This window comes from Pseudorca crassidens, chromosome 8 (genome assembly GCF_039906515.1).
Source record: "Pseudorca crassidens isolate mPseCra1 chromosome 8, mPseCra1.hap1, whole genome shotgun sequence".
NCBI classification, from domain to species: Eukaryota; Metazoa; Chordata; class Mammalia; order Artiodactyla; family Delphinidae; genus Pseudorca; species Pseudorca crassidens.
Genome location: NC_090303.1, coordinates 37,190,567 through 37,215,078, shown reverse-complemented (window position 1 = coordinate 37,215,078; position 24,512 = coordinate 37,190,567). Strand labels below are relative to the sequence as shown.

At 33.8% G+C, this 24,512-nt stretch overlaps 1 protein-coding gene across 5 annotated transcripts in view; it reads right to left on the bottom strand.

Annotated features, from left to right (window-relative positions):
- Positions 1–24,512, bottom strand: part of SNX13 (sorting nexin 13) — a 138,029-nt gene that overhangs the window by 37,374 nt on the left and 76,143 nt on the right. For 3 of the 5 annotated variants that reach the window (XM_067746220.1, XM_067746217.1, XM_067746219.1), the window contains 7 exons: positions 23,458–23,557; positions 22,391–22,584; positions 16,442–16,546; positions 15,694–15,826; positions 10,025–10,062; positions 5,796–5,865; positions 1,569–1,741 (listed from right to left, as the gene is read on the bottom strand). In XM_067746220.1, coding sequence (XP_067602321.1) covers positions 1,569–1,741; positions 5,796–5,865; positions 10,025–10,062; positions 15,694–15,826; positions 16,442–16,546; positions 22,391–22,584; positions 23,458–23,557 — 813 coding nt within the window. The remainder of the gene's footprint in view (positions 1–1,568; positions 1,742–5,795; positions 5,866–10,024; positions 10,063–15,693; positions 15,827–16,441; positions 16,547–22,390; positions 22,585–23,457; positions 23,558–24,512) is intronic. The other 2 variants (XM_067746218.1, XM_067746221.1) reach the window with 1 other exon arrangement.

The following is a 24,512-nucleotide window of genomic DNA, read 5'->3' as shown; positions in this document are numbered from 1 at the left end:
TATTTCTTCAACGTGGGGCAGAAAATTCTTTCACCTGTGCAAACAAATCAAGCTAAACATGAAGAAAAGATCTATTCAACAAGAACAACAGAACAGTTATGTCCAAAGTTAGTAATTTCCTTATGAATATATTAAAAAAGTCCAGTTAATATGGGCTCAAAAGTGTTTAGAGACCAGGCTTAACCTGGTCTCTAAACACTTTTGAGCTATTAATAGTTTATCTCACTCTATTCACGAAGTACTTTAATGAGATTATCATGGTGGCAACCATATATTTTCCACTACCCTAATTGAAAAATATACTCTCTGGGGCTTCCCTGGTGGCGCAGCGGTTGAGAGTTTGCCTGCCGATGCAGGGGACACGGGTTCGTGCCCCAGTCTGGGAAGATCCCACATGCCGCGGAGCGGCTGGGCCCATGAGCCATGGCCCCTGAGCCTGCACGTCCGGAGCCTGTGCTCTGCAATGGCAGAGGCCACAACAGTGAGAGGCCCGCGTATAACAACAACAACAACAATAAAATATATATATATATATATATACTTTCTGATTACTTAAGTAGTAAACTGTCATTTCAAAGCTTGAGTCCACCCAATCAAATGTCACCATTAATTATTATTATTTTATTGGCTTAATAATAATTGTTTATTTTAAAACCCTGAAAGAAGGATTCTCATGACTTAAAATAAATGTCACAGAACACCTATTCCAATTTATCCTGTGATAAGTTATTTTGTTCTAAGTTAAAAAGAAAAGAATATTTAATAAAAAATAAAACAGAGAGGGCTTCCCTGGTGGCGCAGTGGTTGAGAGTCCACCTGCCGATGCAGGGGACACGGGTTCGTGCCTCGGTCTGGGAAGATCCCACATGCCGCGGAGCGGCTGGGCCCGTGAGCCATGGCCGCTGAGCCTGCGCATCCAGAGCCTGTGCTCCGCAACGGGAGAGGCCACAACAGTCAGAGGCCCACGTACCGCAAAAAATAAAATAAAAATAAAATAAAACAGAGAAATAGTTTGTTTACATTCGTTATGTTTAAGAGTCCTCATACTTCTATGAAACAAGAGGGTTATATTTGTTAAGAATTAAAAACATTATTTGGTTAATGTTAAACTTAATTTAGATTTTGGTTCTTCATAACTTAATGGATCAAGGATTTAACTGTTAACACTTGGAAAAGGACGCCATTTTAAATAACCATAGTTTTAAATTATACTGCCAAAAATAAAACCACCAAATGTCCAGTGATCCCCATCCCTACTTTAAACCAAACCCAAATACCTCTGCAAAGCACAGCACATACACACACTCTTAATATCAGAAATATACACTTATTCTAATTTTCCAAGGTATACCACTGATACTTCATCACTAGTCCACAATGGTTAAGACTGGTTAAAATTTGATTGGTTAAATGTGCAAAATCATTATAACATTCATGTTGCTTATAAAAAAATTCTTACCTTATTTACTTAGCTTTGGTCAATACCTTAGCATCCCTCAGAGCTATTTAGAATCAAACATGGAATCAGGAAACAATGTAAAGTACACAAACTTTAAAAACCTCATTACCTGTTCAGTGATCCTCATGTGGAAGTCGTGGAAGTCACTATAACGACGGTAGGTTTTCCACATCTCCTCACTGTTTAGACTGCGCCGGTGTACAGTGATGGCATATAATGCGTATGTCTTGCCATGATCATTACAAACGCCTGCCACAGCATATGGGTCATAGTCAGCATATACTAGTCATTTAAAACAAAATGAAAAGGAACAAAAGACACAGAAAGGAGGAAGATGAAGAACAAAAACAAACAAAAAGGACAACATGAAATGAAGAAGAATTTGAAATGACAGACTGAGACGAAAGGATGTCACCAAAGGATAAAATAGATTCCCATCCTCTGTACTCACATCCATAATGCGTTATATATGATGGCTACATTACAAAATGATCTACAAGTTTATGATGATACTGCCAACCACACAGTGATGTCTACTTTGGACTCTCTTCCCAATGAGCTTTTATTTATTATCAGTAATGATAACACAGTACCACCTCATACTATAGTATTAGAGTCTCTTAAATTTAATAGAAGAAAAACAACAGAAACAAAATAATAACCTCTGTACTAGCCTTCACTATTCAGCTCTAACTCGATAGCTTTTTAACTGAACAGCAAGCAAAAGCTATAGGATAAGACCTATCTTCTCTTTTGGCAAATCTCTTTCTTGTTTAAAATATTCAACAATTTACAAGTGTAATTTATTCTGAAGACTGTTATAAATAGTTATTTTCCTACTTAATTGACACAAACCATCCAAGCCAGGTAGTCTCAAAAATCAAAACCTATTCCTATTCTGTACTAATCTTAAGTAAAAAGACATATTTTGAATCATTTTGTCTTTCTCATGTTCCATTTTTTCCCTCTGTGTTGTATTCTATTCTAGATCATCTCTTCAGGTCTCTAAAAGTTTATCAGTCTCCACTCATTTGTACCTGGTCTGTTTCTTAATTCAGCCACTCACCTTAATTTCAATAAGTAATTTTTTTTACTTCTATAATTTCATATGGTTCTTTTTTTATAGTGTGGTATTCTTGCCTCGTTTTATCTCTACAAATATTTTTAACATACTCTTGGGCTAGGAAACCCTGTGGTACACAACCACTTCAGGATGGCTGAATCTAGACACACCAATATCGTGATACAAGACAGGCTTTCAATTTCATATGGGTGATAGATACCATTCCCAACCACAACCTTGACATTCTTTGTTCTTTCCTTTGACAGTAGGCTAAGTTCTGGTTCCTCTTTCACATCAAGCCACCTCTGTGACTCTGGGCTTTATGCAAATGACTGTGTTCCAGCTTCTCCTTGCCTTAGCCCATCCTGCCTCTTCTAAACTTGAGGGCATGAAAATGCTGTCAAAATCAAGACAGCAGTCTTCACGCTCCTATAAGCTCCTTGGCTTCAATTCCTCTTCATTTCCCTAAATTTGCTTTTCCTCATGGTCTATTACACCTGTAGATTTCCCCTTTTAGCTATTTTTATTCTGTTGTTTTCAGCCCTTAGATGTGTGGGAAGCAAGATTTCCCACAGCAGTTTAGACTACCATGTTGACCAGAAGTATAAACTGCTCTTCTAATAATAGATTATACTGATCCATAATTACAAAAAAAAAAAGTGGCCAAGCTTTGGAGCTGACTAAATATTTGTATTTTGTATATAATTAGGCAAAGAAGGGTCTGTGCAGCTTCTTAGTAAATTATTTTAATAATATAATAGCTACAAATCTATACTGGCAAACGTAGTTGGACAGGAACCTCTCCCAGCCTTTCATTAAAATTTTTCTAAGATTTGCACTTTCTATTCAAAATTGTCCTTCATTCCCTTACCATCTAATATCAGTGTTCCTGACTTGACAAAATAGAAGACTAGGGATAGACCTGGGTCATCTTGCTGTCAGAGGCTTTAACTCTAATATTCACTGTTCACCTCTTTCAAATATCCTTCACTCGGAGGAACAAAGTGTACAGCAATTTTTCGACTATGTGGAACAAAGTGTACAGCAATTTTTCATCACCCAAGAGAACCACCATCACTCAACAGAGTTAGCAAGGCAACAAGGGAATGGATTCACCTGTTGTGTTCAAGATACGTTTGGGAAAGGATAATAGGAAGCAGGGGCCAATTAGGCAGCAAACCATAACCAATTAGGAGTTAATAAGAACAAGGAGAATAGCAAGAAATAGAAAAGGAAAGAAGAAAGGAATGTCAGAAAGCATTCTAAAAAAGAATGATCAGATTTGTCACAAATTGATAGGCAAGGGAGATCATGACTAGGATGCATGCACAATAGGAAGAATAATGGGGCTATTATAAAAGAAGCACTAAGACAGAAAGGTAATTTGATTTTAAAAGATAATGAGGTTACATATATTTTGAGATGATGGTGAGATATTATAGTGGAAATAACAGGTTTTGTTTGCATTAGGACAATGTTACTACTCATAACAGGTGATGTGCAACCTCTTCGTTCCTAATCCATAGCCAGACAAGGAACTAGGATCAGAATATAAATAAATCTCATCACTAAACACATTGCCTAACGTAGCCAGTATTTTTTAAAACAAGATTTCTCAGTGAAGAAGCCAGTACACTGTAGTCTATGGATCACTCCTTAAATAGCATTGGACTCTTAAGTTCTACTTCCCATCATACAGATGTTAAGGACATGGGATCCAGACTCAAAGAGACTCTGAAGCCCAACTCATAAAAGAAATCTTTATTGAACAAACACTAATATATAATGCCCACCATGTAATTACGAATACAGTTAATTAGTCCCATAACAATCCTATGAGGCAAGTATTATTATTATTATCATTAATATTCCATTTTACAGATGGGGAAATTGAGATACAGAGATGTTAAGGAACTCATCCAAGTTCACCCAACTATTAGGTGGAAGAGCTGGAGTTTGAACCTAAGCAATTTGGACAAAAAGCTGTGCTCTTAACCACTATACTATGCTGCCCCTTTAGTGTTTATACATAAATTTGTCTGACAGAAATTACAATTTATTAAAAATGCTTAGTATTATGCTTCCGTATCTTTTAAGAAGCTAATAAATACTTGTTGAATGAATGGACAAAGCAGCTAGAAAACTAGAACCCTCAGAGAAGAGAAAGATCCACATATGAAATATGGACATTAGTATCTTCTTCTACACACAAAAGTTTAAGGACTTGAAGAAAGAAATAAAAGGACAAATTCTAAATGTTGCACTTTAACAAAGGCTTTCATATTTCGAAGACAACTCAACAAAGAAGATAGTTTTTTAAAAGAATTTTAAAATTTTAAGGAAGGAAAAAGTGAGACAAATGTATCAAAAGCTAGAAAGAAACGCAACTAGACCCTCTGGTTTTATTGACAACAACGTATGCACCAACTATTTGGAAAAGATAAAGGAAAAACTGAAAAAGCAATTATAGATAACTTATTACAGAAATCTGGCAGAAAACACAATGGAAAATTAGACTCCAGCTCCAGTGAAAAGAAAACAAGATCTTAAAAAAATAGATGCAAATGATCTTTTTAAAACTACACTTGTACTATTAAATCTCTTTCCAAATTATCTAAATTATAAGTATGAAATTGAACTCACGTATTTATCTGTACGTTTATACTTCAGTATGTAATCTGACAAACACACTCCTATATTGTAGGAATACTGAGAAGCCAAATAAGAAAATCGGCATTGGCATTATCTAATAACCCAATAACAATGATGGAAATTGATTTTTTTCCTCAGTTCACTAGCCACTTTGCACATATGCTGATTCAGTCATGAATCTCACCTCATCCAAGCATTTGTTGAACTTCTATAAACTCCTATACCAAAAAGCTTCATTTATCCAGATATCTAATCTGACTTTGCATGTATGAAAACAAATATTAAACTAAAATCTGCCCCAAGACAATTTAGTAAGAATTATGCAGACAATTATCAGCTAGACTCAAAGAAAAAGAAGACTGGTTTCAAAGTTTATTAGCCATGACAAAATGCTTAAAATTTAACCTTTTTCAAACGATAACAGTGACAACCTTAAAGAAAGGAAACACCCATGTAATAAATATCATAGAATTTAATGAAGAACATGTTACAGAAAAAAAGTAATTTGAAAACATGACTACAGAACACAAAAATGATTTATAAAAATAAATGTGGAAAATAATGTAGGAGTAGTAACAGTCAATAGTTTTTAAGTAATAATTAAACCATGAAGTCTCTTACCAGTGTCTGAAATGTAAGCATGAAGTTGTACTGAGTCATCAGAAGACACATTTGAAAGGTCATCTAAAGACTGGGTGATGGAGGGGGGGAATCAGAACACAAAATTGTTGAATTTTACAGGAAAAAAAAATGTTAAAGAATTCTACATCATATATAACATTACTCTACTCATCTTTGCCCTATGTAAGCTTTATATTATTTGTATCTTTCCCCCCCAAACAATAATCCTCTTTATTTATACTAATAGGAGAGAGAGAACCTAAGATTAAGTAACTATAAAACAAAGTAATTTAGTAATCAACTTAATACATCAGATTATTTCTTCCTTCATTACCTGTCCACATACTATAATTTGCTTCTTCTCAATTATATATATTCAATACATGGCAAAAAAAAAATGTGGATAAAAATAAGCAGACATATTCTTAAATCAACATTTCAATTTTAATGCTGAAATATACTAGAGCCAACTTTGTATTCTTTAACTTAACACTGTTGTTAACTTAGAAATAGTTTTAGTTAATTTAGATTCCTTATCTATAAAATGAGAACAATCGTACCTACATCAAAGGGTTATGTGAGGACTAAAGGAAAAGACATGTAAAACATTTAGAAAACTGCCTAACATAAAAAATGTTAGCCATTATTATGATTACTCACTAAATGAAGTGAATCCACAGTTTAAGATATTTTAAATAATTTTCAAAAATTATTCCATAAACAAAAAGTATTACTGATCGATTCAGAATAAATCTTTTCTAACTATGGACTTTAGCTCTAAACTTAAAACTTTTTTGCTACATATCCATACACCCACACATACAAAGAAGGGAACATAACGCATATAATGAAGGCAGACTGTATGGAAAAGAATTAACACAACAGACTTGAAGTTGCTCTCGTTAGAAAGGACTGCTTTCAAGGTTGGCCCTTGGACAATATCTGGGAAGTCAGATTTAGAAAAAGTTCCCTCCATTCCCTAACTGCTAAGAGTGGCTCACTCTACGTAACTATCTGTACAAACAATGTGGTTTATGCTGAATACCTGCTTTCCTTCTGGGAGTCATTTTAGTATATGCTAGGCAGAGGGTGTCTGTGTGATCCACCTCCAATAAAAACCCTGGGCACTTAGTATCAGATGAGCCTTCCTGGTGGCAACATTTCACACATGTTGTCATATTCACTGCTGGTGAAATTAAGTCTGTCCTATGTGACTTCCATGGAAGAGGATTCTTGGAAACTTGTGCCTGGTTTTCTCTGCACTTTGCCCCATGCACCTTTTCCCTTTCTTGATTTTGCTTTATATCCTTTTGCTGTAATAAATTCTAGCCATGAGTATGACTATGCCGGGACCTGTGAGTCCTCTTAGTAAATCAATAAACATAGGAGTGGTGTTGGGGACCTATAACACACAGACATTATATGATTCAGACATATTTTACACTTAGAAAACCATAGGATTGAATGAACTTTGGAGTATTAATGTGATATTACCAGTTATTACTAAGAGTCATCTAAATGACTTAAATGAAGCCATGCATATGACACAAAGCCATTTAAATTAAGCAATTACAGTCTAAGAAGAAAGCCAAAATTCTACCTACTAAAGACTGATCATCAGGAGAAGCAAAATTTGATAATTCCATACAGATTAACCACAAATCAAGTGGGAGAACCATTCAATTAAATTAGGTCTAGTCCAGGCTTCACCACTGATACCTTAAGAGACTTTAGCCATATCAACTAGTCTTTCCTGTTTCTCAGTTTTCCCAATGTTATAATGGTGTAATACCTGTTCTACAATTCTATCAGGATATAAAGTGAATGAAAATACTTTGAAGAGATATAGAATGCACTTATTTTTTTAAGTGCTCACCTGACCTACAATAAAACATTTTGACAGAAACAGCACAACTTTTGTTTTAGTATTATTTTTACATGAAAGATAGAAGCCCCAGAGGAAATGGAATATTCTACAAAATTTAAGATTGTTATCTACTGTAATCTTCTTCTAATTACAAGCTAGCACCAAGAATATAAAACAATCACCTTTTTAAAAAAAAACATCATTATTATTGGTAACCTTCCCTTGCAGGTAACATTTAAAAAGCTAAATGCCGCTTACTTATTACTTTAAACACGTTAGCATCTTATATACTATGCAACCCAGAAGTTGTTGAAAAACTCTGTATAATATATAAGTGTCTTTTTAGCACATTTAAAATATGCAAGTAATATTATTTTCATTAAATATGATTAAAAAAATCCAATGAGATATCTCTTAACCATTAGTCACAGTTACAATGCATATGTAACTATCAACTAGACTACATAAAGTTACAACTGGTGAAATAATAACTATAGAACTACATTGTGATTTAGAACTATAAGTATTGATTAGTCATAGAAAACTGTGATTTCAAAACAAGTGCATTAATGCTGTCCTGAAATAAAATCAGTTTGTAAAGTAATTCTTGGGTTAAGATTCTTGAATTCCTTACCAAAAAAAAAAAAAAAAGTGCTTTTTTTTTTTAACACTATGCTAAGATAAAAACCAAAAATTCTAATTTACTATGATAATCAATTGAGCAAACACAACTACAATGGCACTTCTAAAAATGTTTATAATTTATGTGTCAGTTTCAATCACAAAATGAGTAAACCACGACATTAAATATTTTCTTTGCTTAGTATACTGGAATAAACTATTATGATCTAGTTTATAATTTTAATACAATTAATAAATGTTATCTTCATCAAACATGAAAAATATCTGATGGTTTTTAAAACAATTCTTTATAATCTTAAACTATTTTTTAAAATGCAGCTATTCATTAAAATCTATGTATTAAAAAAATAGAATTGAAAACAGTCTAGCTACTTAAAAGCTTAGATTTAACAGATGTGAAAACCAAAAAACTGTAAGTCACTGACCTCAAGTGTGACCTTTTTCAATCCACACTGTTCTGGTTTATATCACTATGTGATAAAAGGGATCTCTTTTACAAAAAAGCATTTATTCCCAATAGGGAATGAAGAAAAAAATATTTTTTACTAGTGTTCAAACACTTGTACAAGCACTACAAAGGTGAATATTAAAAAATTTCAAACCAAGGAAAAGTTTCATCACATTTGGAAACTTTCTATATAATGGGCATTATATTGCTAACACTCTTCATTCTCTAGGACCTATTCCTTTTCATTATAACTCTGTGGAATATGAGAAGTAAATGGTAATGATACCAAATAATTTAGGAAAACATTTAAAATGTTACTAAATATATGACATAACGCTATGGCTGATTTGCTTTAGTGTTTTGTTAAAGGTTATACGTTGCACAATAATAGAACATTTATACAATAAAGTAATTTTAGAAATAAATGTAGTAGTGAGGAACATAAGACAATGGACCTCTAAACTATTTAGCTATCACAAAAAGTTTGAAAGAAAATGTGTTGTAGGTAGAAGGAAAAACAAAGCAAACAATCTCCGCCCATCCCCCACAAATTCTGGACTGAAACTTTCACAGAACACTAATATTTCTTTCCAGCAGCATTTTATGAAATAAGGTATTCAATGGCAAGGATGGATATATAAAAGAACTAAAATGTTCATTGTTTCACACTTCACCTTGAATATATGAAATGTCAATGACAGTTTATATGCTAAAAACATGTCATTCTTAAACCTGTAATCATAGAATACAGTTGCTTAATTCTTGTAAAACCCTCTAAGCTTAAAAAAAGGGTTTTTTTACAATAACTTGAATCTTTTATAGTGTAGACTTTAAAGAAATATCTTTTAAGTTTTCAGATATCCCAACTAATTTTATATTTCTTTTCTAAATACAAGAAGAAAAAACTAATTCCAGTGTAAACATTTGTATGTCACAAATTTACTGCCCATCATAGCACTGATCAGAGTCATTTTCAAATATTAAATACTGGGGTTGAAAATAATAAAATCATTTTTTATCACCTGCAACTAAATCATTCAGGTGTGGCTTAAGCACATTTTTTAAAATGAAAAAAAATTTCATGTCATTTTTAAGTTCTAATTAACAGATCCCTTATTTGTGAATTCAATATTTCTTTAAAAGCATAACAACTTCTTACAAAGGATGACTTGGGGACTTCTAATAAATCATTTATTTACATATGTTAAGGCTCAGTCTTTCACATTGTTTTCAGGCCACTTTATTAATTAAAGTACTCATAACAGTACTTACCAAATTTATGCTTCCTGTAGGAGACCCATTAAAAGATTCTGTGAGAAGGGAAATTCAACTTAGTATACAGTAAAAAACTTTTGAAACTGCTTTATCTATCTAAGGTTCAAACACCAAGAACAAAAGTCACACAAGCCAAGATATAACAAAACAGTAAATTGTGGTACACTATTCCCAAACACCTATTCCCATTGTTTTCCAAGCCAGATATTTCAGTGAAAATAGTTATGTACCTAAGTTGCTCCCCCCCCAAAAAAAAGGTATTTATGTACAGGAAAGCAATTATTATATATTTTATTCTCACAGTATCATATTAAGTTGTCTAATACAATGTAGATATGAGGTAAAACCTGCAGAGTGAAGTCCACTAGGAAATGTCAGAGGTATTTTGCTATTTCTGTCCCACTGGATTAATATTACAAATAAAATTATTCTTTAATATGAAGGATAAATAGATTGACTTTTAATATATCTATAAAGTCTACTTATTCTTGGTTGATCTGGATCAAAAATATTCAAAATCTAGATTCTTAAATGAATATACAATTAATAGAACAAAAGATACATAAAATCCCATGTGTAATGTCATTTAATTAAAAAGCAACTAAAATTATTTTTAAAAATTAACGTTAGAGACTAAGTGAATTATTAAAATTAACATCTTTCCCTCAGAATTTTAGTCTATATCTGAGCAAATTAGGTTACCAATTAAGATATCCCTCTGTTAAAAACACAAATGAATATATGGTAAAGCAATATTCATAAACAGTTTAAAGTTAATGTATGGCTTGTAGCCCTTAAGAGATTATTTATAATTTGGATCTCTAGATGGGCCTTCAAAGGAAATTTCTATTACTCTTGAAATAGGCAGTTGGTGTTGCTTTCCAACTTCAACAACTCTAAATGCCCAAGAACACTTCTCGGTTCCTCAAAACTTTGGTCACAAAAATAGGAAATCCCACCTAGGATTACCCCTTGGTTAACAGCAAGGTGAAAATTAAAATGAGTAAACAAACAGTTCTCTAACCTCCTTATTCAATTATATGCCTCCTACCTCCTTCTGTGGTCTGCCCACCTCTTAAGTCTTCCCACCAAAGACATGTCAAATTAAAAGAGAAACTAGGAGCAAAACAAGGCATAGTTTACTTTCTTGATCAATAATAAGATCCAGAAATAGAGTCTAAAGCCAATCTAGGTCCACATTTAATCAAAACTTTAATAACTGGTTATTAATATTAGAAAACAAAAGAAACTATTGTTTGACATGATGAGAAAAACGTGACTGAAATTAAAATTTAAAACAGCACAATTTAAATATTTTTAAAAGGCTGTGAAAGTATGTAGGAAAAAATACTCTTAAAATAATTTAAAGCTGAACTAACTAAAGAAGGCAATTACGAACAAAGAAAGAGAAAAGGAAAAAAGGGGAGGAGAGGAGGACAGAGAGCATGGGTTAGCACGCCATCCAGCCACCTACCTACCTACCTACAGAAGTCTAGTTAAATAGGAATGAAATTTCTTCCACAGCAAAGAAAAACCACCAGCAAATACTATTACACATGGTAAGATTTGACCCACTAATTCTGTGCTCAGTTTAGGCTGCATTTTCTTAAAATCAGCTACATATTAAACACTAGATTAGGTAATTATTTCAAAATGTCTAAAAAGTAGCCAAAACTTCAGGACTTTAAAAAATACACAAAGTGCCAGGAAGCTTAATTTGAAAAGTCAGACAATGAATTTATAACCAGAAGATTTAACAAAGGCCTATTTTTAATTAAACAGTCTTATAAAGACAAGAAAATCATAAGCATCACTATTTGAAAAAGTTGTCACAAGTGCCTAAAACCTAAACACTGACAAAGATAATATACCTAACTGCCATTTTTAATAATAATGTTTCATATTATACCCATCATTCCACATACTTTTTCAAATCATTTCAAAAAAGGGTTAGGCAATTTCTCAGTTATAAAATATATAAAAGCTCATCAATTACGACACAGAATGTTAAAAAGCAATGTCCTAGAAAGACGAAAGAGATATATATATACACTAATTCCAAACTACAATCAATGATTCCGGTGTGAGGGACTACTCAATGACTGATATATAATAGAAGTACATTTACTTCAGATCAAAACTAGTTGCAGAAAAAAAACTTTTAAGCTACTCTGTGTTTTAAATAAGTATGAGGTTTTGAGAAGTTTGAGACAACATAAATAATTTGCTTCCATTAGTTGCATACAAGACAAATATAAATGGAAGCTAAAAGTCAATTTAGAAGAATTTGAAGTTCTTACACTATAGGATCAAAACCTACTCCCAGAGAATATATTGTTACTGTCATCATTATATAATATTTAGACACTCATATATTAGCTGATTATGATTCAATTTATCCTCTTTCATCCTGGGTCAGATAGCAAATCTGTTTCACAATACTAAGGAAACTTCTAAAGTAGACAAAATCAACAATAAAAACATTTTAAATAGTCCTTTCTGGAAGTAGAGTTCCTACTGCAAATTTCATAGCAGCTATGCAAAAGATTTTTCAAGAGACAGTAAATAGATATACTACATAACATACTTGAGGTACACTGAATTTTACTATTCATCTCCCACAGAAGTGCTCTTAAAAAAAAAACACTTCCTCAATTATGCAATCAAATCCAGTTAATAAAATATTATCCCAATTTTACAAATAACCAAGATATTAGATCAACAATCAATATAAAAGTTATTACAACATGGAAACTTCTGTAACTAGATTTCTTAGATTATTTAAAAAGTAAAATCTTGCTGGAGAGGGTGTGGAGAAATGGGAACCCTCTTGCACTGTTCGTGGGAATGTAAATTGATACAGCCACTATGCAGAACAGTATGGAGGTTCCTTAAAAAACTACAAATAGAACTACCATATGACCCAGCAATCCCAGTACTGGGCATATACCCTGAGAAAACCATAATTCAAAAAGCGTCATGTACCACAATGTTCATTGCAGCTCTATTTACAATAGCCAGGACATGGAAGCAACATAATTGTCCATCAACAGATGAATGGATAAAGAAGATATGGCACATATATACAATGGAATATTACTCAGCTATAAAAAGAAACGAAATTGAGTTATTTGTAGTGAGGTGGATGGACTAGAGTCTGTCATACAGAGTGAAGTAAGTCAGAAAGAAAAAAACAAATACCATATGCTAACACATATATATGGAATCTAAAAAAAAAAAAATTGTTCTGAAGAACCTAGGGGCAGGACAGGAATAAAGACGCAGACGTAGAGAATGGACTTGAGGACACAGGGTAGGGGAAAGGGAAGCTGGGACGAAGTGAGAGAGTGGCATGGACATATATACACTACCAAATGTAAAACAGATAGTCAGTGGGAATCAGCCACATAGTGCAGGAAAATCAGCTCGGTGCTTTGTGTCCACCTAGAGGGGTGGGATAGGGAGGATGGGAGGGAGATGCAAGAGGGTGTGGAGAAAAGGGAGCCTTCTTGCACTATTGATGGGAATGTAAATTGATAACAGGCACTATGGGGCACGGTATGGAGTTTCCTTAAAAAACTAAAATTAGAACTACCATACAACCCAGCAATCCCAGTACTGGGCATATACCCTGAGAAAACCGTAATTCAAAAATAGTCATGTACCACAATGTTCATTGCAGCCTTATTTACAATAGCCAGGACATGGAAGCAACCTCAGTGTCCATCAACAGATGAATGGATAAAAAAGATGTGACACATATATACAATGGAATATTACTCAGCCATAAAAAGACACGAAATTGAGTTATTTGTAGTGAGGTGGATGGACCTAGAGTCTGTCATACAGAGTCAAGTAAGTCAGAAAGAGAAAAGCAAATACCATATGCTTACACATATATATGGATTCTAAAAACAAACAAAAAAAAAATTGGTCATGAAGGGGCCGGACAGGAATAAAGACACAGACCTACTAGAGAATGGACTTGAGGACACGGGGAGGGGGAAGGGAAAGCTGGGACAAAATGAGAGAGTGGCATGTACATATATACACTACCAAATGTAAAACTGATAGCTAGTGGGAAGAAGCCGTATAGCACAAGGAGGTCAGCTTGGTGCTTTGTGACCATCTAGAGGGGTGGGATAGGGAGGCTGGGAGGGAGATGCAAAAGGGAAGAGATATGGGGATATATGTATATGTATAGCTGATTCACTTTGTTATAAAGCAGAAATTAACACACCATTGTAAAGCAATTATACTCTAACAAAGATGTTAAAAAAATATATAGAAAAAAATTTAAAAATAAACAGTAAAATCTCACTAATATAGACTAGGGAGTGGGGAGGATAGGTAGAGAACACGGGAGGCTGGAAAGCTTCCATAATAGAGGTATTTTTTAAAGCAGTGCTCACTATCTAATACATCTATTATATCTCCAACTTCAAGTGGTCCTGTCCATAAAATCTATTCATAAGTAAATAAGCATAATTAAAGCACTCTCTTAAAATAATTCCTTAGTCCAGGGCTTCTCTGGTGGCGCAGTGGTTGAGAGTCCGCCTGCCGACGCAGGGGACACGGGTTCGTGCCCCGGTCCGGGAAGATCCCACATGCCGCGGAGCGGCTGGGCCCAGTGAGCCATGGCCGCTGAGCCTGCGCGTCCGGAGCCTGTGCTCCGCAACGGGAGAGGCCACAGCAGTGAGAGGCCCGCGTACCGCAAAAAAAAAAAAAAAAAATTCCTTAGTCCAATCTTTCCCATTTACTTTGTATTTACATTGCTTATTTGCTGGAAAGTTTATCAAATACTAGATATTTAATTAGAGTTTAATAAGTACTTCTGAACTGAATCACAAGTAAAATGGTCATCAGGTCTAAAATCTGCAAACTGTACTCTAAGTGCTGCCTCTCCCACTATTCTTAAATAACAAATTATTTACTACTAATAAAAACTTATATTTGCGTTTTAGTTTATATTTCATTTTTATATACAGAATTCCATTAAAATATGACAACTCTGAGGTAAGATATTATTATGAGAAGAATATTATTCCAGATTTACAGCTGAGAAAGAGGCTTAAAGAAATTGTTTGGCCAACATCACACAGGCAATAAGAAAAGGATTAAAATCTAAGTATTATGACAAAGTCTGCTTTCTTTACTATAACATGTAGATAGAAAAAAACTGAACGATTGGAATAAATGACTCTTATAGCTTCTCCCAGCTTATACTGGGCAGGATTTGGAAAAGGGTACAGTTAAAGAGGGAAAAAACTGTATTTTTATGTTTTATAGTTTATGGTATATTCTCAGATTCATCACTTGTTATTTCATTTAATCTTCTCAATAATCCTATTGCTAGTCATGACTATTATTACTTATAAACAAAAGGGAAACTACCATAAAAACATTGGGGTGACACAACTCAAGAAAACATGCTTCTTTAAGAATTCTATTTTCAACAGTTACATTCAAATTTGTTATTAAATTTTAACATTTTAATTTAGTATAGTAAGTAAACTGTCATTTAATTACAGATTTTTAAATATACTACAATTTATATTTGGGTTTCAAAAACATTTTTTATCTTATTTGAAAGGACTTTTTTTGGTAAGCAGAATATATACAGGAAAATACATATACACATAAATGTACAACGTGTGCCACCTTACCTCCATCACCATCATCTGATCCTCTGAAACTAGGATCTTTTAACATATCCAGCTCGGCTAACATGCGCACATAAAGTGCATTCTGCCTGAAGGAAGGATAAAATCTTTCATCTCGTAGCATCAATTCATATACCTTATTGAAATAAATCAAGATATTCAATCATTAATGCAGATAATGCAGTGATTTCCACTAATAAGATTTCAACGAAAGCTAGATAGAGGTCTTACTGTAATAAATTACAGGTTCCATATTAACAAGATGTCAGTAATAAGACTATGTCACAACCAATAATTTTTTTCTGGTCCCTCCAGCACCCAAATTGTACTGAAACAGGTCCTACTGCAACACAAGTCACACGACAGCAGGTTACATAAAATGTTCCAGAAAGTAGTACTCTCTAAGAAACAAGTACACATAAAGGCTCAAGACACATATTCAAATAAATGAATCATGTTATTTATACATCATCAATTCATAAAATTCTAGAATCTATATCTGGCCCTGCAGTCAGATTCAAATTAAACAACCCAGCTAAGGATTTTCCTCATTTGTCAATTAAATAAACAAAGAAAAACTGGCCTACCTTTTTTGTAATTGTGAAGTACTGATATTATTACCATAACTCATCTTTTTAGTTATCACCGTACTTTCTTAATGCTTCAATAACCTTTTATAAACAAATTACATGCATATAGAAATATACATTGTTTTCGAGAAAGATATAATGATAAATGTTGTACATAATACCTTCCTTTGAATGTCATCAAAGATTTCAGGAGTTGGATCTTCATGATTCAAAGTATCTGCTAATTTTGCTACCAAATAATCATCAACAGTAACTCTTGGAGATGCCTGACAGAGAAAAATAACAGTAGTATTGATCTTTGGATTTTCTATATACAAGTTAAGCCTTAATAGTAGGAGAATAATGGAATCATATTATTGAAACTAAATGCCAGAAAATCCTTGGTTTGTAAATGACACCCTGATGATTAAAGGCTGAAATAAGAGCTAGAACCTTCTTGTCATCAGGTACTACACAGTCGACGTTCGACAAACATGGATTTAAATCTTGACTTTTGCCGAGCAACTTACCTCTCACTAGGCTTCACTTAATCTGCAAAATGGTGGTAAATACCACATATGGTTATTATGAGGATGAAAAGAGATTTACGTAAGGCATATGTGTCTAGCACATAGGAAACTCTGTCATTAGGAGTTAGTGTTGAGCACTCAGTAGTCCTAGATGTGTATTTAATAAAATACCCAAAGAATAATCCATTTGTTATTTATCATTTAACGTTAGAAACAATCCTTTTGAATGGCATCTAAAAGAGACTATGCTTATCTTAATTTGGTTTTATAATACTGCAGCAAAGTTCCCACATGATACAGGATGGAAAAAATCTGAAAAGTTAATTTGTTCCAACAATTTCCATCTCAAGGTGCATAATGTGACAGATACTACACAGAAATATAAAATATCATGTTCAGTGTGAAAACTTACTGAAAGAAAATAACGCTGAGAAGCTAGAAATATGGTCATCTTTGGCATGTCAACTTTTGTATTTTTAGTTCTGAAGGCTCTAGAGAATAAATGAGCAACAAGGATGGTAACTTTTAGAGAAAGTACCAAAAGAATGCATTGTTCAAGTGATTTCTCTATGCTAATAGACTATCTAAGGAACAGAAAAGAAGATATATCAAGAAAAGAAAAAAAAGTAAAAGTAAGTAAGTAACCTGGGTATATATACAGACAAAACTATAATTTTAAAAGATACATGCACCCCATGTTCAAAGCAGCACTATTCACAATAGCTAAGACATGGAAACAACCTCAATGTCCAACGACAGATGAATTGATAAAGATGTGATAAATATATACAATGGAATACTACTTGGCCACAAAAAAGAATGAAACATGCCATTTGCAGCAATGTGGATAAATCTAGAGACTATCATACTAAGTGAAGTTAAGTCAGAAAGAGAAAGACAAATACCATATAATATCACTTAATATGCAGAAGCTAAAATATGACACAAATGAACTTATCAACAAAACAGAAACAGACTCACAGACGTAGTGAACAGACTTGTGATTGCCAAAGGGGAGGGGGGGTGGGGGAGGGATGGATTGGAAGTTTGGCATTAGCAGATGCAAGCTATTATATATAGAATGATAAACAACAAAGTCCTACTGTATACCACAGGGAACCATATTCAATATCCTGTGCTAAACCATAATGGAAAAGAATATGAAAAAGAATGTGTATATGTATAACTGAATCACTTTGCTGTATAGCAGAAATTAACACAACACTGTATATCAACTACACTCAAACAAAATTTTTTTTTTTAGTTTTCTTTCAAATAAGTAAACAGGAGGCAAACGGCTACACAACTTCTAATGCTCCCTTGTTAATTCAACACTCCTGGTAGTAAACCCAAGTAGGTTGTGTGGTGGTTGTTTTTTGGTTTGTGTGGGGTTTTTTTGGAGGAGGAAGAGAAGGATACTTACCTACTATTTGTTTGTGTACGAGTGTGGTGTTTTGTGGGTTTTTTTGCGGTATGCGGGCCCCTCACTGCTGTGGCCTCTCCCGTCGCGGAGCACAGGCTCCGGACGCGCAGGCTCAGCGGCCATGGCTCACGGGCCCAGCCGCTCCGTGGCATGTGGGATCTTCCCGGACCGGGGCACGAACCCGTGTCCGCTGCATCGGCAGGCGGACTCTCAACCACTGCGCCACCAGGGAAGCCCACGAGTGTGGTGTTTTTTTGTTTCCCCCGAACTAAGAACAGGAGAACTAAACAACTTCAACTATGTGACAAAGATCAGAGACGAACAAGATTTAAGTTAGTTTTGTCCTTTCATTTGCCCTCTAAGCTCAGTAAAACTCAGTTTCTAGGAAATAAGAGAAAAATTTGAAAATAATAACATTATCTATTTATCTAGTTTAATTTTTTCTATAATCTCTGGAATACAGAATTGGATTAAGCCTCATCCTTGGAAGAGGGTGACCAAAACTTTCAGAGAGCCCACCTTTCAAAAAAAGTAATATGGAAGAAATACTTATACATATGTTACTTCTTTAACATAAAAATACAAAAATGGGTGTTTTTCCAAAATTATCTATTAATCTGTATTCTTTACTCTTCTGTTACACAAATGTAGTTATTTAAACAAAACAAAAGGACTAGTTAACAGTGGCAATTAGTAATTAATTGGACTAATCAAAAAAATGTCTGAGAATATTAATATACTTAATGTTTCTGTACTCTGATACAGCAACTTATTTTAACATATTTTAAACTTTTTACTTTTAAATTTAAATATTGTAGGTGCTATATTATATATTCTTAAAATATAAAAATGTAAGACTTTTTAAAAGATTATACCTATAATAGGACTAATTAAATAGATATATCTATATTTAATAAAAAGTAAACAATTACTTTTCTTTTTATTCCATGATCTTGTAGGGTATTTTTGTGTTGCCCTTTTAAACGATACTTCTCTGATCTGCCTGCAGCCTTCAGGATATTATTTTATGCAGTGGTATAACTAAGTACAATCAACTATAAAATAAAATTCACTATGACTTTCAGCTCTGCTCTTAAGGCTATATATCACACTTATTTCTCTAACCAGTGCAATGTCATGACATCAAGTAAATATCCCTTCAATAAAACCATTTAGGCAAAGAATAATGGGATTTTACTCACTAAAAACAGCAGGTTTTTAGACCTGTAGGGATTTGTATCTCCAGATTTGTTTCATAGACCAGCTGTTTGTCTATCAGGTCCTCTGCATCTATGAATTCATCATACAGGCTACCCATGTCTAAAATGCCCATTTTTAAGTACTTCGAAGCATAATGAATGTCATAAGTTAAACCTCTCCTTTTCAAGGAAAATGGTTTTAAAACACACAGATCATTTAAATGTGGTAAAGGTGCATTCCAAATAAATTATAGTTTTAGTAAAGAAAGTGAGAAAATCCTCTTTAAGCTAGCTGTTCCCTTCTGGTGATATCTGAGTTCTCAACAGCCTTAGTTCCAAAAAGTGAGTCATTTTTTTCATTATATGAGTTTCTGTTACAGCCTACACATAAAAAACTCAGTTCAGTCCATCCATTTCAAGGTTTATTTTAGTCCCTCCAAAAATCATTCAATAGTTTTAGAGAAAGCATATAAATTTCTGTTTACGTTAATTTATTTCACCATACTCATTCTTGATGCATTTTCAAATGAGAGGACATTATTCGTGTCCCATTCTTTGAAAATATGATTTACCGCAGGCCATTGTTGGCATCTTTACTATGACTGGCAACAATGATAGCCATCTGGAAGGCACGTGTCTAAAGTTTTCTCCTGACATTTTGGTAATGTCAAAATCTCAGAAAGCTGAAGCAATAATATTGTTCAGAACATACAGGCATAATAAAACTGTATGGGAAAGCAAGTGAATAATTACAGAAAATGGGCTTCATCAGGAAGCAAGGACAGGTAAAGAATATATAGGGATCTTTAAAACTATAATGAATGTTCTATTTCTAAAGCTGGATGGGGTATAAAGGTGTTTGCTCTACTATTATTCTTAAAACTGTGTACTCTTTTAAGTAGGGTATATTTCATAAGGCAAAAATGTAAGCAAATGCACAAATAAGCAGTTTCCAAGTAACATTCATACTTAAAATTCAAATACAATTTTTGTGTTAAGTATAAATTAAAAGGTTATTATAGCATAGCCATTAAAAGTACTGGAGTGTGAGTAACCTTGAATCTTGAGGATTTTTGTGTCCATATTCATGAGGGATATTAGTCTGTAGTTTTCTAAATGATGTCTTTGTCTGACTTTGATATGAGAATGACACAACTCATAAAATGAGCTGGGAAATGTTTTATTTTTTCTCTATTTTCTGGAAGAGTTTGTGAAGTATTGGTATTATTTCTTCTTGAAATGTATGACAGAATTCATACCTAGTGAAACCAGCTAGGCCTGGGCTTTTTTTTTTAATTATTTAATTATTTTATTAATTATTTTTTTTAATTATTAATTAAATTTATTTACTATATTTTCTGTTTCTTCTTAAGTCAGTTTGGCAATTAGTGTCTCTCCAGGAATTTGTCCATTTCATCTAAGTTGTCAAATTTGTTGTCATAAAGTTGTTTGTAATATTTCCTTATAGGCCCTTTAATTTCTATAGAGTTGGCAGTGATGCCTCCTCTTTCATTCATGATTTTGGTGATCTGTATCTTTTTTCCGGGCCAATCTAGCTAAAGGTCTGTCAATTTTGTTGCTCTTTTCCCAACTTTTGGTCGTACTGATTTTTCACTATTGTTTTTTCTGTTTTCTATTTCACTGATTTCCATTTTGATCTTTACTATTTTATTTCCTTCCTTCTGTTTGCTTGGGTTTGTCTTGCTTTTCTTTTTCTAGATTTTTAAGGTGAAAACGTAGAATGTTGATTTGAGATCTTTCTTCTTTCTCATTAGGCATTTAAGGCTACACATCTCCCTGTAAGCACTTCTTTAATTGCATCCCATAAATTTTGATGTACCGTGTTTTCTTTTTTTTTTTCTTTTTGGCTGCATTGGGTCTTCGTTGCTGCATGCGGGCTTTCTCTAGTTGTGGCGAGTAGGGGTTACTCTTCTTTGTGGTACGCGGGCTTCTCGTTGCGATGGCTTCTGTTGTCGCGGAGCAGGGGCTCTAGGCGCGCGGGCTTCAGTAGTTGTGGCTCGCGGGCTTCAGTAGTTGTGGCTCGCGGGCTCTAGAGCTCAGGCTCAGTAGTTGTTGCACACGGGCTTAGTTGCTTCGAGGCGTGTGGGATCGTCCTGGACCAGGGCTCGAACCCGTGTCCCCTGCATTGGCAGGAGGATTCTTAACCACTGCGCCACCAGGGAAGCCCCGGAAGTCACTTTAAAGTAAATGTACTTTAAGAATAAAGGAGTCTGGAAGCCTGGGTCACCCTATTATTCACTGCTTCTCGCTCTCCACTCCTCACCCTGACTCACTGACTTTCGTTGGACTGTGGCATGAGAGAGAAATAAACCTTTGTTGAGTTAAGCCACTGAGAATGTGGAGAGTTCTAACGGGTTTATAGGGCTGTTCAATTCTTGTATATCCTTGGTCATTTTCTGTATAATTGTTTTATCAGTTTTTGAGAGTGAGTATTGAAGTCTCCAACTGTTATTGCTGAATTGTCTACTTCTCCCTCAATTCAGTCAGTTTGTGCTTCATTTACGTGGGGGCTTTGTTGTTTTATCATCCTTATCAACTGACCCTTTTACAATTAAAAAATGTTCCTTGTTTCTCTAGTAACAATTTTTTGTCTTAAAATCTATCACTAATATTGGTGTAGCCACTCCAGCTCTATTTTAGTTACTGTTTGCACGGTTTACCTTTTTCCATCCTTTTACTTTCTACCTATTATCTACAGTGTGTGTGACCTTGAATTTTAACTGTCACTTTGTATCTGCATGACCCTGGACAAGTTAATTCAATTTTCTAACTGAATCAGTTTCTTCACCTATAAAATGAGGATAATACACAATAATACTATTACCAGGATTAAATAAGGCAATGTAAGGCAGCTGTGCATAGCAGCATGAATAATGGATATTTACAAGTACTACAAAAATCATTATTAATGATACTGCCAGAGAAGATAAGAAAACAGTAATCAAAATATATTCTCACCTTTTCTGATAAATACTGTTCATAAATTCCAACAGCAGCTGCTCTTAAAAGACCTTTGGTTTGGTTGGTTTGATGTCTTCCATCTTTCTGACGACTTGATAAAACTTCTAGCTGTTGTTGGGCTGTAACCCGGTATCCTTCCACTGTCATCCAGAAGAAGAGATGTGCCTGACCTCCAGTTTGCTGCATGTAATCTACCAAAATCCATAACAACATAGATATTAAAGTTACACATTTTTGGGTGCATACAGATGTATGACAAGTTAAGAAGGATTAAAGTTTCAAATACTTAAAACTCCACATTTTGAACATGTTTAGAAAATGCTTGAGGTTAAAAAAATATATATATCATAAACTGGTTAGGCTGAGAAGACCAGTTATGCAGAAAAAACAAATGGAAACACGTATTTTTTTAAAAAAATCTGATTTTTCACTAAAATATCTCTAGGGGATAAAACTGCCAGAGAAGCCTTCATCAGAAATAAACTACTTCACCAACATTCAGCTTCCATTCTCAACAAAGATTATTAATCACAATATTACTATTATCATAAATATTAAAAATAACGTTTGGGCTCTTCAATAAGCCATGCATTTGTTTTTGATCGTGAAATGAAGAATCAGGGAGTTTTGCTGGAAATGTCCCCCAGATAAAAGCAATTTTGATGTAATATTAATAAAATTAATAAATATTTATATATTAAAATGGCATAAAAACAAAGCCCTCTCCCATTCATGCACCAAAATGATATACACAGGTTATACACACCAAGTATTCCTGATAAAGTATTCTTTCTCAAATAACTTAAATTTAAATTCATAGTAGAATCTCCTGGGGTTTATTTAAAAGCAGATTAGCAAATGCACATTGGAGTTAAAATAAGCATTTATTTGCTCGACAACAAAATAAATCTCTGGTTTCCAAAGAAAAGGGAGTATTTCAGAGAATGAGGGGTGGAAGAGAGATATATATGCCACACCTAATACCACGTATTTAAAATTTAACAATATTTACAATTATTAAAAATTTCAAGGTTATATTATTTTTATAAAATGGATTTACCTACCCATAAAAAATTGTAGTGCAACATTGTCTACAAGAATGCTGTCCAGGGGGACTGTGCAAAGTTTCCCAAAGTTTGCTGCCAGTTTCACAGTATTTATTTCCTACAAATAAAAGTTAATGTAAATTAATATTTCATCTATTCACTCACTAGGTTAAAGATCTTTACATAGATGTAAAAATTTAAGTTAAAATGGAATAAAAATAAAGGTTTCTCTTCTTGTACATGTGGGTGCCCAATAAAAAGTATCAGCTCACTGAATTTCCTAGAGTTATTTTAAGAGCTGCTTAGTAAATATACATTAAAAGTATGATAAGCACTCATTTCTTCTAATAAAAAAATAAATCTAAATGTATTTTCATGGATTCTCTAACTCTGTATATTCCAAACAAAAATGAACATTTTAGGAGCTAAAGGGGATATTTGGATCACCTTAATATGTTCAAGAATAAACAAATCCCAATATTTTCAAGTACAGATTGAAGTCTATCTACTGGGAAAACAGAAAATATTCCCGAGTTAATCTGCTCCTAACGGAGTAAAAATTCTATAATCTTTATAGAAAGTGTATTTCTTTTCAGTCTACCTAAACAGTAAATTACATATACTTCAAAGCAAGAGAGCTACATAGGGTGAAAAAAAAATTTGTTAACAGGTTCAAATTTAGAGAATCTACATGTCCAGCATTGTGCTAGGTGCATTATACACATTACTTCATTAATCTCCACAGCAATCCTATTGGATAAATACTACCAATCCCACTCAACAGATAAGAAAGTTGAGGATCGGAAATGTTGCCTGGGGTGACAAAGCTGGTTAGAATGAGTCAGTGTCCTCAAAACCTGCTGCCCCTTCCACAAAGAGCCATAGTGTTTCCAGGAATGATTTTCACCAGCTTCTCTGCGTTCCCAAATCCATCTCTCACAATCCTCTATTTTTAAAAAAAGATAGACAGGTTTTCTGAAAGTTAGATAGGCTGCCTTATTCAGGAGCAGATATTAAATTAGGCATAGGAAAAGGAAGATGTTTTGAAAAAAGGAGAAAAAAGCTTTCTCTGT